The sequence below is a fragment of the Frankliniella occidentalis genome, unplaced genomic scaffold (genome assembly GCF_000697945.3).
Source record: "Frankliniella occidentalis isolate FOCC.00 unplaced genomic scaffold, Focc_3.1 Scaffold107, whole genome shotgun sequence".
Classification (NCBI taxonomy): Eukaryota; Metazoa; Arthropoda; class Insecta; order Thysanoptera; family Thripidae; genus Frankliniella; species Frankliniella occidentalis.
Genome location: NW_026267236.1, coordinates 476,315 through 491,875, shown reverse-complemented (window position 1 = coordinate 491,875; position 15,561 = coordinate 476,315). Strand labels below are relative to the sequence as shown.

At 55.7% G+C, this 15,561-nt stretch overlaps 4 protein-coding genes across 7 annotated transcripts; 1 reads left to right on the top strand and 3 right to left on the bottom strand.

Moving 5' to 3' along the window:
• Positions 1-96: 96 nt before the first annotated feature.
• Positions 97-2,564, bottom strand: LOC113203174 (uncharacterized). Its single transcript, XM_026417726.2, has one exon. It carries the CDS (start codon positions 2,395-2,397, stop codon positions 631-633), a length of 1,767 nt encoding a protein of 588 aa, XP_026273511.2. The 5' UTR covers positions 2,398-2,564; the 3' UTR covers positions 97-630.
• Positions 2,565-4,807: 2,243 nt separating this feature from the next.
• LOC113203238 (DNA topoisomerase 1-like) lies at positions 4,808-6,240 on the top strand. Its single transcript, XM_052269986.1, has 2 exons — positions 4,808-4,818; positions 5,098-6,240. Exons 1-2 carry the CDS (start codon positions 4,808-4,810, stop codon positions 5,936-5,938), a joined length of 852 nt encoding a protein of 283 aa, XP_052125946.1. The 3' UTR covers positions 5,939-6,240.
• Positions 6,232-9,404, bottom strand: LOC113203209 (alpha-tocopherol transfer protein-like). Of its 4 annotated transcripts, none has more exons than XM_026417784.2 (7): positions 9,163-9,404; positions 8,159-8,330; positions 7,259-7,418; positions 6,910-7,159; positions 6,730-6,840; positions 6,545-6,647; positions 6,232-6,464 (listed from the first exon to the last, which is right to left on the bottom strand). In XM_026417784.2, exons 2-7 carry the CDS (start codon positions 8,277-8,279, stop codon positions 6,313-6,315), a joined length of 897 nt encoding a protein of 298 aa, XP_026273569.1. In that variant the 5' UTR covers positions 8,280-8,330; positions 9,163-9,404; the 3' UTR covers positions 6,232-6,312. The 4 variants fall into 4 exon arrangements, with proteins under 4 accessions (XP_026273569.1, XP_052125959.1, XP_052125960.1 ...); XM_052269999.1 differs by having other exon boundaries at positions 9,206-9,404; XM_052270000.1 differs by having other exon boundaries at positions 8,159-8,326; positions 9,206-9,404.
• Positions 9,405-10,052: 648 nt separating this feature from the next.
• Positions 10,053-11,316, bottom strand: LOC113203163 (histidine-rich glycoprotein-like). Its single transcript, XM_026417703.2, has one exon. It carries the CDS (start codon positions 11,297-11,299, stop codon positions 10,547-10,549), a length of 753 nt encoding a protein of 250 aa, XP_026273488.1. The 5' UTR covers positions 11,300-11,316; the 3' UTR covers positions 10,053-10,546.
• Positions 11,317-15,561: the final 4,245 nt, after the last annotated feature.

Sequence of the window (15,561 nt, the reverse complement as noted above, 5' to 3'; positions counted from 1 at the left end):
ATCTTATGTTGTGGGTGAAATAAATTCCATTTTCATGAAATTTTGAATAAGTTTTCATGAAAAATTTGTTCATTGTTTCCACTTATGGTCTCTTTAAAAAAAAATAAAAATAAACTCCTTTCAGGTTCTTGGAGTGGATTATAAATTCACTTTAAACTCAGTAGCCACAGCAGCTAATTATGTCTGTATGCATCCATTTTATATATATACTTGGTCTATATATTAATCAACTGTGCCATCTCAAATAAAGAAAAATTTCTATTTATGTAGTAACAATTTTTAATGAGGACTAGTCCCAACACATTATATGATCAGCATCTTAGAGTACTTAAATGTTTAACATAAATAATATTCAACAACAATAAAAACTTGGCATATATAACAATACAGATACTTAGGGTATATAAACAACAATAAGTTTTGATCCAAGCCTGAAAAAAGCAAAAACAACCACAAACAACAACGACAATCAACCCATCAAAAACGGACGTTACTGCACTACTGAGCAATCAACACTCAACACTCACTATCACAGACGACAACGCTGGCGAGGCACAGTGCGAACGCGCCACTCTGACTACCATTTCCACTCCCGTCTCACCAGTGAAGGACCTGGTCCTGAGCACCCCGTCAGTGGTGACCACCGTAGCCACCACCGCCGCCACCGCCGTGGCCGCCGCCTCCACCAGACTTGTGGGCGTATTTCTTCCCGGACGAAGCTCCGTCCTTCTTTCCATAGTCCTCCTTGTGGCCGTACTTGGCCTCGGAACTAGCAGAGCCCTTATTGGCCTTGTGATCGTCGCTCTCCTTGCCCTTGTCCACGTGGGACTTCTTGCCCTTGTGGCCCTCGTCATAGGCGGAGCCGTGGTGGCCGCCCTTCTTGTTGGCGCCGCTCTTTCCGCCGTGAGTAGCCGCGTAGTCGCCGCCCTTGTGGTGCTGACCACCCTTGGAGTTGGAGTCGTAGAACGACGTGTCCTTCTTGAACTCATCCTTGTTGTACACGTTGTGGTAGCCGGTGGACTTGTGCCCCTTCTTGCCGTGGCCCTTCTCGCCGTGCTTGGCGCCTCCGCCGCCCTTGCTGCTCGTGTGGTGGTCGCCGTACTTGCTGGCCTCGTCCTGGTGCACCTTCTTGGCGCCGCTCGCCTTGGCGAAGGTGCCCTTGTGCGCGTCGCTGCCGTGCGCCCCCGCCTCGCCGCCGCCGTACGATTTGGTGGACTTGTGCCCCTTGCTTGCCTTGCTGCCGTGAGACGAATACTTGTCGCCCGAGTGCTTGGAGCCACCGCCCGCGGAGAAGCTTTTGCCACCTCCGCCGCCACCCCCGCCGCCGCCGCCGTGGCCACCGCCGCCGTGGCCGCCGCCGCCGTGGCCGCCGCCGTAGCCGTGGTGGTAGTCATCGTGGGACTTGAGGGGAGCGCTGTGGCCGCCACCGCCGTGGGCACCGCCACCATGCCCTCCCACGCTGTGCCCGACCTGCTCAACGAGGTCCTCGTGATCGCCGGCGTCCACCTTGAACGCCGACGGGCTGTACTCCTCGCCGATGGCCTTAAGTGCTGTGAAGTCCTCCGTCTGGAAGGCAGCGCCGTAGTCCTCGTCTGCACGGGCGTGGAGTTGTGCGCGGTGTTTGTGGCCCTTCGGGCCGAGGTGGACGTCGCGCGCCGACTTGAGTGCGGCGGGGACGCTGCTTATGTAGTCCTCGGCCGCATCGCCCAGGCCGTGGATGGGGCCATGAGGAAAGCCGGATGGGCCGTCACTGAGGTGCTCGTCTAGCCCTCCACCCAGGCCCCCACCCAGGCCTCCGCCCAGGCCCCCGCCACTCTCCTCGGCGCCGTGTCCTCCATGGCCACCGGGGAGATCAAGATGATCCGGTCCGAAGTTGGGGCTGTCCTGGTGACCTGTCTCGTGACCACCAACTCCCAAAGTTCCTCCAACGACAAACTCGTTGCCGGAGCTGGAGCCGGAGCTGGAACCGGAGCTGGAGCCGGAGCTGGAGCCCAGGCCTGCAACTGCACTGGATCCGAACGAGTGTTCCACATTGTCCAGGTGGCCGTCGAGGCCCAACCTACCGGAGTAGAGAGGCTTCTGGGGTCGCTGTTGCTGCTGTTGCTTTTGCAGCCGTTGCTGCTGGTGCTGCAGCTGGTACTGCGGCGCGTCGAACACGATGGCGTCGGACTCCTGACCCTGGCCCAAGCCCTGGCCAGCGCCCAGCTTCAAGAACAGCGCCGGCTTGTTGCCGTCCTTCCGGTAGATGTAGCCGGAGGCGGTCGCCGACGAGTCCTGGTCCTTCCTGGTCACGTTGGCGGAGGGGACGATCGCGGCAGCGGCCGGCCCGGCGGGGAGGGGAGCGGCGACGGTGCACGCCGCCAGGAGCAGCCACAGTGCTGGCCGCAGGAGCCACATGGTGTCGTCAGGTTGGTGTCAGTGTCAGACGAGGAATGCCTGTCCGACCACGGCGGTGGGGGTTTATATAGGGCCGGCAGCACCAGGTATCAGGACCGTGTCGCAAAAGCGACGAATTTTCCACCCAATTTGAGTGTCCAATTACCAGGAGCCGCCAAGGCAGCCGAGGCCAGGCCGGGCGGAGGGGAGGCTCGCGCCGCACGCCCCAGACCGGAGCTGCTGCCGGACACAGAGGTGCCACCGAGGTTCCCCCAGTCCCAGCGCGGCTGGCGGCAGGCGGCAGGCGCCGAGTCGCACCATCGAAATCTTCATACTTGTTGTGCTGATGGTCTCGGTGCATCCTGGGTGCATCCTTCCTAGATATACCTCAAGAGTGCGGAGCGGGCGATTCTCGTGGACCTGCGGAGCTCGCACATCCTGCACAGCCTGCACACCCTGTACCGTGTTTGCCTATGGGATCGCCAAGAAAGTACGTCCGTTTTATCTCAGATCGATTCGGTAAATTATGAGTAGGGGAGCTCGGCGCCTGTGGGACTCAGGGTAGGCCAACCCGCAGTGCACGTATGCACTGCACGCAAGACATTGCCTACCCATCAGGCGCTATGAGAGCCTGCAGAGGCTGAACTTGGCTGATACGGACGTACTTTCTGGATAATCTCGGACCATGGCGCCTCACGGCCAACGCCCAAGAGTTGAAAGTAATCTCCATACTTTTCTTATTGAAGTGACGAAATTGGACGGGGGAATGATCATTCCAAAGCGTTGTGTTCGAGTCCTCCTCAGGGTTGCGCGGTCGCCCCGGTCACCGTCGCGCGGGGCGCCGGGAGGTTAGGCAGCCCAACCTACGGCACCATCGGTGGTCGCGGCGCGGTGCGGCCGCTTTTGGTGGATTCCAGAGGGGGTCGTCCTTGTAGGTCCTTCACCCCTAGATGCAGCGGCGGCGGCGGCTGCAGCAGCTGCGCGCCCGCCGGACGGAGAGGAGGGAGGCACCCAGGAGGGGTGGGGGCCAGAGGGTCAGTGGCGCAAGGCGCAGGCCTGTCGATCAGCTCGTCGGTTTGTCACGCTTTGGCGCAACGAACGCTTCTCGATCTGCAATGGCCGTTTGGCACCTTGGTGTGGTATGCTGGCCTGTTGAACGCGATGGCAGAGTCCTCCGCGGACGGTCCTCGGTGTGCATCGCGCCACAGGACATGCGCCCTATCCCCATGTTCTTCCACCCAATCTGCCGACGTGCTTGTTTGCGCTATGAGTGACGGATCTTGGTCGAGAGCTGTTTCGTTTCCGACCTGAATGATAGAATGACGGACAGGTGGTCTTACCGACGAAGAACACAGCGAACCCAACTATGCATATTGCACCGCGTATTCCTGCATAAGCAGCAGCCCCTGTCGGTAAAGGCGCCTCTCTTGGGTTGTCGGAGGTCTGACTTCCACGGCCCACCTACCGCGAAACGCTGGACTTGTCTGGAGTTTCAGCGACAGCAGATCCAGAGTCTGCTGGGTCCTGATGGTCCTGGCCCCAACCCTCCCGGAGGAGGAACAGCCCCGAGTCCCGGGCCCCGGGGTCCCGCCGGGACGACCGCCGCCGACAGACTGGTCTACAAAGTGCAGGCGCGCTGCGGCGGTAGCGTGGCAGAGCAAAATCTAATTATCGCGTGTATTCGGGGCCGGTCAGACCCGTGGCCCCGGCGCGCCCCGCGAATAGTGATGTGTCACGGCGCGCCCGCCGCCCTCCGCCCGCCGCCCGCACCACCCTGGGCAGGATGGCAGGGGAGGGCGGGGTGGAAGCAGGGCTACGGGATACGGCTGACCTTGAACACGCCCCCACGCCACCCACGCTTTCAATTAAAAAATTTGAATGCGGACGATGGTTGGAAAGTGGATTTAGGTCTGAGGTCTGGGGGCCACAGCGCTAGTCGGAGCTCAACCCCGCTCCCCGTGTTATAAAACTGCGTCTTGTTGTTCACGTAGACTCGGCGTAGAATCCACGCAATTGATTTATTTCACGTAGACTCGACGTGGATTCTAGGTAGATTGCTCTTCCTCAGAACTCGCATACTTGGACCTCCCTTGCTTTGAACTCCCCGTCCGAGTGCAGGTCATCTCTGCAGGGCCAGCCCGGTCAGACAGAGAAGGCAAGTCTGAGGCCAGCCGGCGCGACACTTTTTACCTCGTGTGCCTCGGTGCGCCCGCCCGCGCGCTCGCTCTCGCCCCGCCAGTTATAATCGCTTCATTCCACATCGATTAGGCAGACCCCACGGCGCGTTTCAAAACAGATGGGAGAGGGAGGCGAAGGGGACGGGGGATGATGGGAAAAAATCTGAGGACTTTGGTGGATGCTGGGAGAGAGAGGCCAGCTTCGAGTGGAATAAAACGGGCTGGCGCGCTGTCGGCGGCACTCACTCGCTGCCATGGTGTTGAGGTGGGCGGCGCGCCCCTCCGCCCTCACCCTCGGCCTGCTGCTGCTGGCCTCCTGGGGACCCTGGAGCTCCTCTGCCCGTCTTCTGCCCATCAGGTGAGTACCTGAGCATCCCCTGCTCACTGGCGTTCGGACGGCGAGATATAGTTTCCTTAGTCCGCCGTCCAAAGCCATCACCGGTCGTTGCTTTGCGGTGCCAGCCAATCTGTAGCAGGTACAACGCGGTGAGTTTGATCAGTTTGATGGTTTCTCTGACGTGCCCTCTCTGCTCTCCCCTGACAGCGGCGATGACGGCGAGCTGGGCTGGCGGTCGGCCGTGGAGGACCTCGCGCCCGCCGCATCGTCGGTGGTCGCCGCCAATGTGACGGGCGGCGTCCCGGGGCTGCTGGGAGCGGCTGGCGGCGGCGCGGGCGCCGCGCTGGCGGAGCTCCTCAAGGCGCCCTCCGCCCAGAGCGTCAACGCCGTGGCGCCGCCCGCGGACATGGAGGTGGCCGCCTCCAAGAAGAAGTGGAAAAAGGGCGGGGGAAAGAAGCACAAGTCCAAGAAGCACAAAAAGAAGGGCAAGAAAATGAAGAAGGGGTACGAGGGAAAGCACAAGAAATGGAAGGGTAAGAAAGGCCACCATAAAAAAGACAAACACAAGAAAAAGTATGCCATGAAGAAGGGAAAGAAGAAAAAGCACAAAGATGAAGGGGGTTACTTCAAGAAGCACAAAAAGGGCAAGAAGGGTAAGAAGGGTCACAAGTATGTGAAGAAGGGTAAGTACGACAAGGGGCACTCGACCAAAGGTAAGCATGATATCCATAAGCTTAACGAGAAGAAAAAGATCAAGCACTTCCATGACAAAAAGTACTCATCAGGCCACAAAGAAAAGAAGGGGGGCAAAAAGAAGAAGTGGAAGAAGAAGAAGGGCAAAAGCTTCAAGAAGGGACACAAGAAGAAGGGGAAGAAGTCCAAGAAGTGGGGAAAGAAGGGAAAGAAGTCCTCTGGAAAGCACCACAAGTCGAGCAAGGGCCACAAGAAGAAAGGAGGAAAGAAGAAGCATCACAGTCACAAGAGCAAGTACGGCAAGAAGGGAGGCAAGAAGAAGCACAAGAAGTGGGGATACAAGAAGGGGCACTAGTTGTGCAGCCCCTGTCGCTCAAATCTAGTCATTGCACTGCTCGATAATAGTGCACTCTAGGATGGTGTCGGCAGGTTGACTGTCAAGGTACCGATGGACGATCCCGAGAGAGGCAGCCTGCCGGCTGATATTTGTTGTTGTTGTTGTTGTTGTAGTTGTTATTTGTTTTGTTAAGTTTGAACTCTTTAAGGAATAATTTATTGAACTATTTTTCAATAAGTGTACCCATCTCCGCTTTGACAATGAGTGTCTTATGACGCATGCATCGGATTGTCTAAATGAATTCAAAGCCGTAGATGGTAGAATGTTTTTATTATGACTATTTTTTACTTTACTTTGGGACCAGCCCAAAGTTAACGTTCCTGCAAATAATCCTAATCGAGGTCCAGCTTTTTGAATGATCCTTGTACACCAAATAGGTCTGATTCGGTTTTTGCTTTCCCCGGTCGTTGGCTTTCGTCGACACAGCGCTTCTCTTGCTCAAGAAGATATTTCTCGTATGTTTTGAGGAGCTTGATCGAATCGGCTGGAATGCAGTTATTTGAAATAAAATTATTGTGACTAGCAATCTGAAAAATGTTGTGTTTATTATTAGCATTAGCTTACATTGTAGTTCTTCCAAACTCTTCTCACTTCCGCCAAAGTCCGATGGAATGCCACTTTTGTCAAGTAAATCAGCAAGGCCGTCCGCAGTCTTGTAGATTTTTATCTAGAAAATATTACAAAATAAATCAAATATATTTACAAGAAATTAATCACTACTTACAATCGGCTCAATCAGGAAAACAAACCATCTCAGTTAGCTCTTTCTTTAGAAAAGGTTTAATGAGAGACAGAATATTGTCCATAATGGAAGATGCGTTGATAAAAACTAAGCCTTTGATTCTGACGGGAAGGGCCTCCTGCAACAATTCAATGAATTTTAGAGATCGAACACGTTATTGTCAAAATTTGTGTCACTCGGTGCTTGCCTGGAAATATACGAAGAACTTGGCCATGATGGTGAGGTTGACGGCGAGGTGGCCGAAGGAGACGCCCTTCACGTCCAGAACACAGACGAGCCCCTCCTCGGTGCCGTGGCGCGCGATCCAGGCCTCCTGGAGGGCGCACCACGCCTTGGAGCTGGTCGTGAACGAGTAGACTCGGGGGTTGGTGTCCTTGAGCTTAAAGAAGGACACCGTGGATCCGTCCTTGGCCTTGGTTGGAAAGATAGTCTGCAGTCTGGAACAGCAGGGGGTAGACAGCAAGGTTCCAATGTCATCAGCATGGCGCTGGCATCGGCTTGGACAGCGCTGGGGACGGCGGAGCGGCGCAACTCACACAACTTTGCCGAAGGCCGCGGACACATCGGCGCTCTGCAGGGTGCGGTCCGTGAAGAGCTCCGGCGCGTGCGTGCGCACCGTGAAGTACGTGTCGAGGGCGGTCTTGGCCGGCTCCAGGCGGTAGTAGCAGGTGTGCAGGAACAGCACCAGCTCCGCGTCTGCAACGAGCCGCACGAGACGTGCAGGGGTGTGGTAGGCCACCCGCCCCGCGCCCGAGCGCCGCGGGCGGGCGTCGTTGCGCCAGTGGCAAGGAAGGCGGTCCCTCCGCTGCGCGGCGCGCGCCCGCGGAGTGGGCGGAGGGTGCGTGGTGGAACCGGTTTAGCGCATCTGCTCGGGGCTCGGTCCGCGCGAGCGTAGCGTAGGGGTGACCCATGGGCCGACCGAAGCTTATTGAACCCTCGAGGTGTACCGGCTGATTCAGAGAAGACGCAGGTGCGGGCGGGTTTGCCTACCCAAGGGGCTATGGCGCCTTACGGGCAGATCGGGTAGCCAAACCCGCGCGCTCCTGCGTCTTCTCTGGATCACCCGGTACCACGTGGCCGGATTGCCTTCCGTAGCAGCGACCACGGCTCCTTATACGAGTAGGTAAACCCGCCCACCGCCCGCGTGCATGCGGTACAGTGTAACCACGAAAGTGCGCAGAGTGAGTCAGCCAACGGAGAGGCACCTTAACTTTGGGACCAATCAATTTACACTCCTTATCCAGACGTCCCTCAATCACATTTATAGCTCCAGTCGTAAAAAAAAGTACAAACAAATTCAGATGTATCTTAAATGTTTGTTTAAATTAGAACTGACTTATATTTTGACATTTTGACTCGAGTAATGGGACGCTTTTTTACCGCGTTCTGCGGATTCTGAGCCCATACCAACGGGAATGTTAAGCACCAGTTCTTACCTGAGACCTTGGGCAGGTGAGGCTGCTTGTCTACCCAGTCTCTGAAGGCCTGGAGGTCCTCATCCTTGACCTCCGGACGCTTCTTCCTCTCCTCCTCCAGCGTGAACGTTGTCGCCTCCATGTCAATCTGGGTGTAGGGCAGTCCTGCGAAGGGTCCTGCGGATGGTCCTTTCTGACGGCAGAGAAGACACGGTGTGACGTCAGAAAACCGGTTCTGCGCAAATCGCGCGCTGCTGAGGGTGGCCAGCCCGGCCCGGCTGCCGTCCCGGGCTCCAAAATAGGTCGAACAATCGGTACAGCGAAAGTGAAAACTGCCCTTACTCACATAAAATGTTAAAGGAGATTTCAACGGATGAAAGGTATCTCACGGCTGCGTGTCCACCACGGGACCACAAAGTAAATGCCTAGTAGTGGGATGGCGAGTGATTGCCAGGCACTCGTGCCGAGCCCCCGGGGAAAAGCTAACCGAATGTTTAGTGCTGTGAGATGACGAAGGAAAGAGAGGGAAATAGCAACCGGGCCGACAGTCGCTTTAAATGACACAGCCCGCGACAGCATCAGCCGCAGGCACGAACCCGGCCGGCGCCGGCGTGTGCGTGTGTGCGCTGTGGGGGCCCATGGGCCATGGGGGCCGCGGTGCAGTCTGGCAGCTGACCGCGGCCATTCGTCTTATCGGGCATACTTGCACTTTAGTGCTGCTACGAATGTTACGTCTTACGTCCTTGAGGGGCGCAATGCGAAAGCGAGAGTTCCAGCGCGTGAAGAGCGACAACGAGACAAGGGCCAAGGTCATAAGTATCTACTGTACGACCGTGGGAAAGTGTGGCTAGCACACATCCTCCCGAAAAACATGGTGTCCCATATTCCCGGTGAATCCGAGTTGGCGCCGAAGTGTTGTGGGTTTGCCTACTCGCCCGGGCGGCAGGCGCTGGGAGGTGCGAGTCATGCGGTCATGCGATCCCTTTCGTCCTTCGTCCACCCCCCGGCACCCGGACGGAACATACGTGAGTGAGACTACGCAGAACACCGAGCCTCTATTGAGCCAACAGGCTTGGAGTACGGAGTCGCTGGTCCAACCGCTGGCGCTGGGAAAAGCCGGAGTCCAGGTGTGTCCTCGGCGTCGGGCGTCGGGTGTCGTCCGCAGGAGTCCGGGGCCGAGCTGCTGCCGGACCTGTGCGGCGGTCAGGAGCGTACTGACTGCGCCCGTCCCGTCGCTCTCGCATGCCGGGGTGTGGTGGCGCGTGGCGTGGACCCAGAGCAGTCCCGCGGCACGCCGTGCAGCAGACCCAGCAGGGCAGCCCAGCCCGCACGAACAGTCATCCGCACGCAGCGGCCAGTCTGTTTGGACGTCAATTTTTGATTTTATTTTGGCGAATGAAGCACTGAGTGGATACGGGAGGCCAGTCGGATGAACCCGAAATGTGAATGTGTGATAAAGTAATGGTAAACCGATTACATACTTTGTTACATTTAGCAATAATCGTTTTGAAGAAATTTTCTAAAACCTTTTTTTGTTGTGGAGAATTACAGGAGAAGCTCCTTCTTTCTGTAAAGCAAAGCGATTGAAGTATAAAAATAGTGCACAAGACAGTCTTGGGGACTGTCTAGAAAAGAACCAAACTAGTTTTGCTTTATAGACTATAAGTGAATGTGTGTATGTGTGTGTTTACTCTTGCAGGCGTTCATAGGTAGGCTTAGCGTTGAAGAGGGAGAAGGAAGAGGTAGCCAGCAAAGCCGACACGCTATTTGGCGTGCGCCTGTGTGCCGACTAGACAATGACAGTAATCAAGATGGCCCTGGAGTCAAAAGCAGTCGAAATTAATTTATGATGGAGTTTGTGACTGTGTGATTTCGTCGAGGGAGGAAGATTAGTGTGAAATTATGAAATACTGGGTTATTTTTGTGACCATTAATTTATTGACTAAATCAACAATATCACGACAAAAAAACAACACTATACAACCAAAACATTACATCACAATCTTAATAAATAGATGACTATGAGGATCACTGGAGTTCAGTCACATTCGGAAGGAGACAACCCTGACTCACTGGAACAACATGAAGCTTATAAGGTGCGCCGATTCCCAGCGAAGGTAACATCATACATCACATCGTACTGTGTCCTTCCGAGAGAATAAATAAGTACTACAATTAAAATAAATAATAACAATGATGTCATGAGCATTCAAAGAACACTACACAAACGACAAACGGGGATAAACAATGTGTTTGTGCAAAAGTGCACGAAAATGATGTGGGAACCAAAATTTTAAATCACAGTTTTACCCAAACCAAAACGGCGTCATTTTATCCGGTGTTGCTGTCTCCCCCCAGGGCTTGCAGTCCTCCTCTAGGACTGCCGGGAGTCTGTTTGGCAGGCACGTCTCAGTGGTGGCCCTTCTTGTAGCCCCACTTCTTGTGCTCCTCGTGGCCGCCCTTCTTGCCGTAGTCCTCCTTGTGGCCGCTGTGCGACTCCTGGCCGCCGCTGCTCTTGTGGCCCTTGTGGTCCTTGTAGTGCTTGCCGTGCTCGGAGTGGCCCTTCTTGCCGCTGTGGCCCTCGTCGTGGCCGGACTTGTGGTGGCCCTGCTTGTAGTGCCCGCCGCCGGACTTCTTGAAGCTGTCGTGGTGGCCGCCCTCTTTGGCGTGGTGGCCCTCGTCGTGGTGCTCGTCGTAGAACTTCTTGTTCTTCTTGAACTCGTCCAGCTTGTGCACCTCGTGCTTGCCCTTGGTGGAGTGGCCCTTGTTGTACTTGCCGTGGTCCTCGAACTTGTGGCCCTTGTTGCCCTTCTCGCCCTTGTGGTGCTCGGCGTAGAAGCCTCCCTCGTCGTGGTGCTTCTTCTTGTGGCCCGCCTTCTCGTCGTAGTAGCCCTTGTGGCCCTCCTTGTCGTGGTGGCCCTTCTTGCCCTGCCAGTGGTGGTGGTCGCCCTTGTAGCCCTTGTCGGACTTGTGGCCGGACTTCTTGGCGTGCTTCTCGTGGTGCTCTTGGCCGCCACCGCTCTCGTGGTGGTGGCCCGTGGCCGCCGCCACCAGGTCCAGGTCGCCGCTCGAGTCGTCCTCGTCGGCGCCCCGGTGGATGTCGCGGCAGTGGACCGCCCCGATGGCGAGCACCACGCCGAGCAGGAGGAGGAGGCGAGCCATGCTTGGATGAGGAGGAGGAGTCGATGAACTGATGATGACAGCCTGGGTGCCGGCCCTTTTTATACTCCCCTCCCTCACAGAGCGGTCCGCGCAGGCCGAGCCCTGGGCCGCGCTGGGCAGGGGCACTGCCTCCCCCCACCCCTCTACCCCACCGCAAAGCTGCGAGATCTCCACGGAGGGCCGCGGCTCTCCTTGGCGGGAAGCGCCAGGCTCCGCGCCCCGCGCTTTCACCCGCGCCGCCCGCCGGGGCCTGGCCCACGGGCCTGGCCGGTGCGCGGCGCGGCGGGTACGGCGGTACGGCTCGCAGGGGCAGGGAGACCCCGCCGCCGCCGCCACCCTCTCAGCGGACACCAAGTTACGGAACGTGGACAGGGGGGCAGTGAATGATTATGATATTGCATCGGATTGATTTGGTCACAGTGTCAGCTCCGAGAGGAGCCGGTGGGCTACAGGGCGGGGAAAATCCCTAATAGCTATTGTGTGCTTTGTGAAGGACTAGACTGGAGGACCCTCGGCATGGCGGGCGCCTTGCGACACGACCGCAAACACCCTGACCGCACTGACCGGGCCGCAACATGACCGACTGACCACTAAAGACCACTGAGCGGTCACCCCCTTTGGGCAGTGGATCAGTGAACACCCAATCCGTTATCACCACCCCACCACCTTTACCCGCTGCAGGTACCGGGTGTTTATTTGAATGCGCTCCAGTGTTGCGGATATGCCTACTTCCTTCGCCTGGTGTTGGGCGCCATCGCCCCTGCAACCCTTGCGAATTTACAATCCCACAACATAGAAGCGCATTTGAAGAAACCCTCTTACACTAGGGTCATATACGTCTACCCGATAGGGTGGGATGCGATATGACACATAGAGCTCGTGTAGAGAGGTCGCATAGGGACCCTGGATTGGATGGCTTCTAAGCCAGACGCCACGGCGAATGGCGACAAAAAAACGCTTAGCTGGCATGGAGGCGGCGAACAGGACGGGACGGTCCGGCCGATGCTGGGCTTCGGGAATAATTGATTCTGACACGGGCGTTTCCCTGTTCCGAAAGGAAGGACGTCGGAAGCTGCAGTCGGCTGCAGCAGCAGCTCCGGTCCGGCCTTTAACGCGATTATCATATCGCAGAGGATGGACCCGATATGACTAAGGGGGTGCGGATTTCACCGAGCGCCGGGCGGGGGTGAGGTGGAACTTTATCCTCAACTATCCATTATCAGGTGGACTAGGTTGTCCATGGCGCCTTTAGGGTGGAGCGGGTAGGGTAGGAAAACCCGCATGCTGCTGTGTCGTGGTCCTGACACACGGTTTGTACCGCAGTTTCGCATATTACCACGAGAACGTAACAGTCTGGTAATAAGCAAGCCAGCAAGACCGCCCGGCCCGCATGCGGTGGACCCGGCTGTACCAAGTGTGACAGGTGGCTATAAAACCCCCTTGGAATTTCTGCACGCGCTGGTGTGCTCGTGTTGCCTACTCGCTCGCCATAAGGCGTCACATGATAAGGCACGATTGCGTGTCGTAGATGACTACACAGGGTGATCGCTGTGCCCAGTCCCAGCAAACAAAACGCGTGTACTAGTAGTCCGCGCGCACGGGAGCGGAAAGGTTTGCCTATCGTCTGTACCAATGGGGCCTTATGGCCCCCATGACAATGCGAATGCTGGGACGGGGCACAGCGATCACACTTTATATGGAAAATCCTGCAGTGTCTAACCATATGACACCTTGTAGCCTGATGCGGGTAGGCAACCCACCCACTCGTTTGAATGGATATTGTAAAAGTAATAAAATAACTCGAAACAATCCATACAGACAGTTCGACAAACAGCCAAGGAGAGAGGGGGGGGGGGCGCAGCATCTGTTACCTAGGGAAGTCCCAGAGAGGCGCTTGCCCGCCCCGCCGTACTGGTCAGTTCAATGTCCCGGCCTTGTCCACCTCGGCCTTGCCCTACCTCTACGCTACGATGCCCAGTAGCTGGCGGGCCCGGCGGGTGGGGGGATTGTCTCGTGTTACGGTCCGCCGCCTCTCTAGTTTTGATGCGTCGTCGGCTATTGACGGCAGATAGACGGCAATTTGGCCGTATTGCATTCTGGGATCAACTCGGCGGAACAATCTTACACATCCCCACTCTCACCCCTAGCACACCTACACCTTTATATAGATCCGTTATGATGGCCACTATAGGTTATAGAATACGATAAATATTGTTTTCGATCATTAAGCTTTCTCTCCAACAATAAAGAAAAAAATCATTCTTTCTACCACAAACTATATCCCACTTTCTACTTCTTCAACCCGAATTTACAAATGATTAGTGTTTGGTAGCACCCATCCCATCAGCGAGGAGTGAAAGGAAAGCGGAGGTACTTTGAGACCAGCTGGCCCTTTGAAACTCTGCATATTCTTAATGAAAAATGTGTTTCAACCGCGGTCCCAACAGTTGGTTGTTAGGAAAGAAACGTTCGTGATTCCTACTCTTGCCTTCATGCGTACAGGAGTAGCAGAGGGATATAATCAAGCGATGCTGATTAAGGTGAAACAAAGTAAAGAACACGGCAACATTGTAAACTTGAATATGACGTGTGACATAACGTGTGTCTCTTGTGTCCCCTGGATGAACATCGTGCTCTCTAGAGAATCATGTGAATTTACAGAAAACGTCTGGCGATGCACGGTGCTCCACGTAAACAGGGCAAAGAAAAGTTATTAAAGTAGGAGACCTTTGGCAACGTAATACAATTGAAACTACGGAGAAAGGAAGGAGCAGATTGGTAATGTGCGAACGAATTTTAGTGAATTAAAATAGGATGCCAGCTCAGAAAAAGAAATAATCAGACAGACCCTTTCACACCGACAACTGCGCGAGCTTCCTCAATCCAGAACAGTCCAGACGGAAAGGGGAATATCCAGAAAATATGTCATTTACGAAGTTGACAAGTTCAACCTCAGTAAGCTCTCAGAGCGCCTGATAGGTAGGCAATACCATGCCTGCGGTGCATGCGTGTATTGCGGGGTAGCCTACACTGAGTCTGACAGGCGCCGAGCTTCCCTAGTTTGCCGGATGAATCTGAGGAAAACAGACGTACCTCGTCGACGACCCCAAACAATGCCTCGGACCGGCAGATCTGAGGAGCGCCTGCCGAATGGGAGGCCTAGCCTGCAGGCGCAGGGCGGGGCGGATGGGTTGCCAGCACGGCAGGCGGTCAAGCAGTCCAACAACAACGACCAAGAGGGTGTGCTATGGGTTGTATGTTTGAATATTAGGGCCGCGAAATGGAGGTATGTTTGCGTTTACATGTTTGCCAACTTGGACCGAGATGCGAGGGGCTTGGTCTGTTGATGAGCGGACCGACGAGTCCCCAGATTTTGACCGTCAAAAGAGTCACTGTCTCATTTCGCGAGGGTCGCTACCATGCACTTCCAGTACAAACTACCTAGAATTGGTCAACAATTTTCGCAGAAGCCTCCGCCGTCGAAGCGAGGAGCGCGAGGCGAGAGCGCTTCCGACGGGGAGTGCAACGCCGCCCATCTCGGCCATACTGGTGTCGCCGGTGTCGCCGGGCTGCCGGCGGGTCGCCCCAGTGTCCAATTTGCAAACCGGTTGGCAAAATGGCAAACAGGGCGGCCGAACGGGTTGAACGGCGGCTGCCCAAGCGACCCGGCGCGCACGCGGGCCGAGGAGGTGGCCCGTTTGCCCCGCATGTGTGCGCCGCGCCCCGCCACGCCCCATCACATGAGCCGCGCCTCTCGATACCCCGCGCGCAGCGAGACGCCGCTCCCGGGTGTATCGCCGCGCGCCCCAACGCCCTGAGAGCAGAGCCTGCCAGCTAGGCAGCCGGTCTCACGTCCCTCTCACAAACCCGTAGGGTCACGGGGTACGCTGTTAAAAATAAAGTTGTCAATGAGCAGCAAATTTCTTGCTAATTTTTATGATGGATGCTGTTTTTGTACAGCGATCTTATTTGTTGTTTTTCAAAAATTATTGTAGAATTACATCCTTTTTCTTGTTGGGGAACCAATAATTGTAGTTATTCGACAGAATTTGTTGTTTCTAAATGAATGTTGTGGTCATAAACATAAAACTGGAAATTTTCCATCACCAATGCATTCGTGGGCATTAATTTTTGCTTGGTAATACTGACCAGACCCCTGGACCGCCCTTCGCACACCTGGCGCGTTAGACCACCGAGTTCCGGACAGGGGAGCACTGAACGTGATCACGGAGTGTACGGCCTGCTCCGCACCAGTGGTTCAT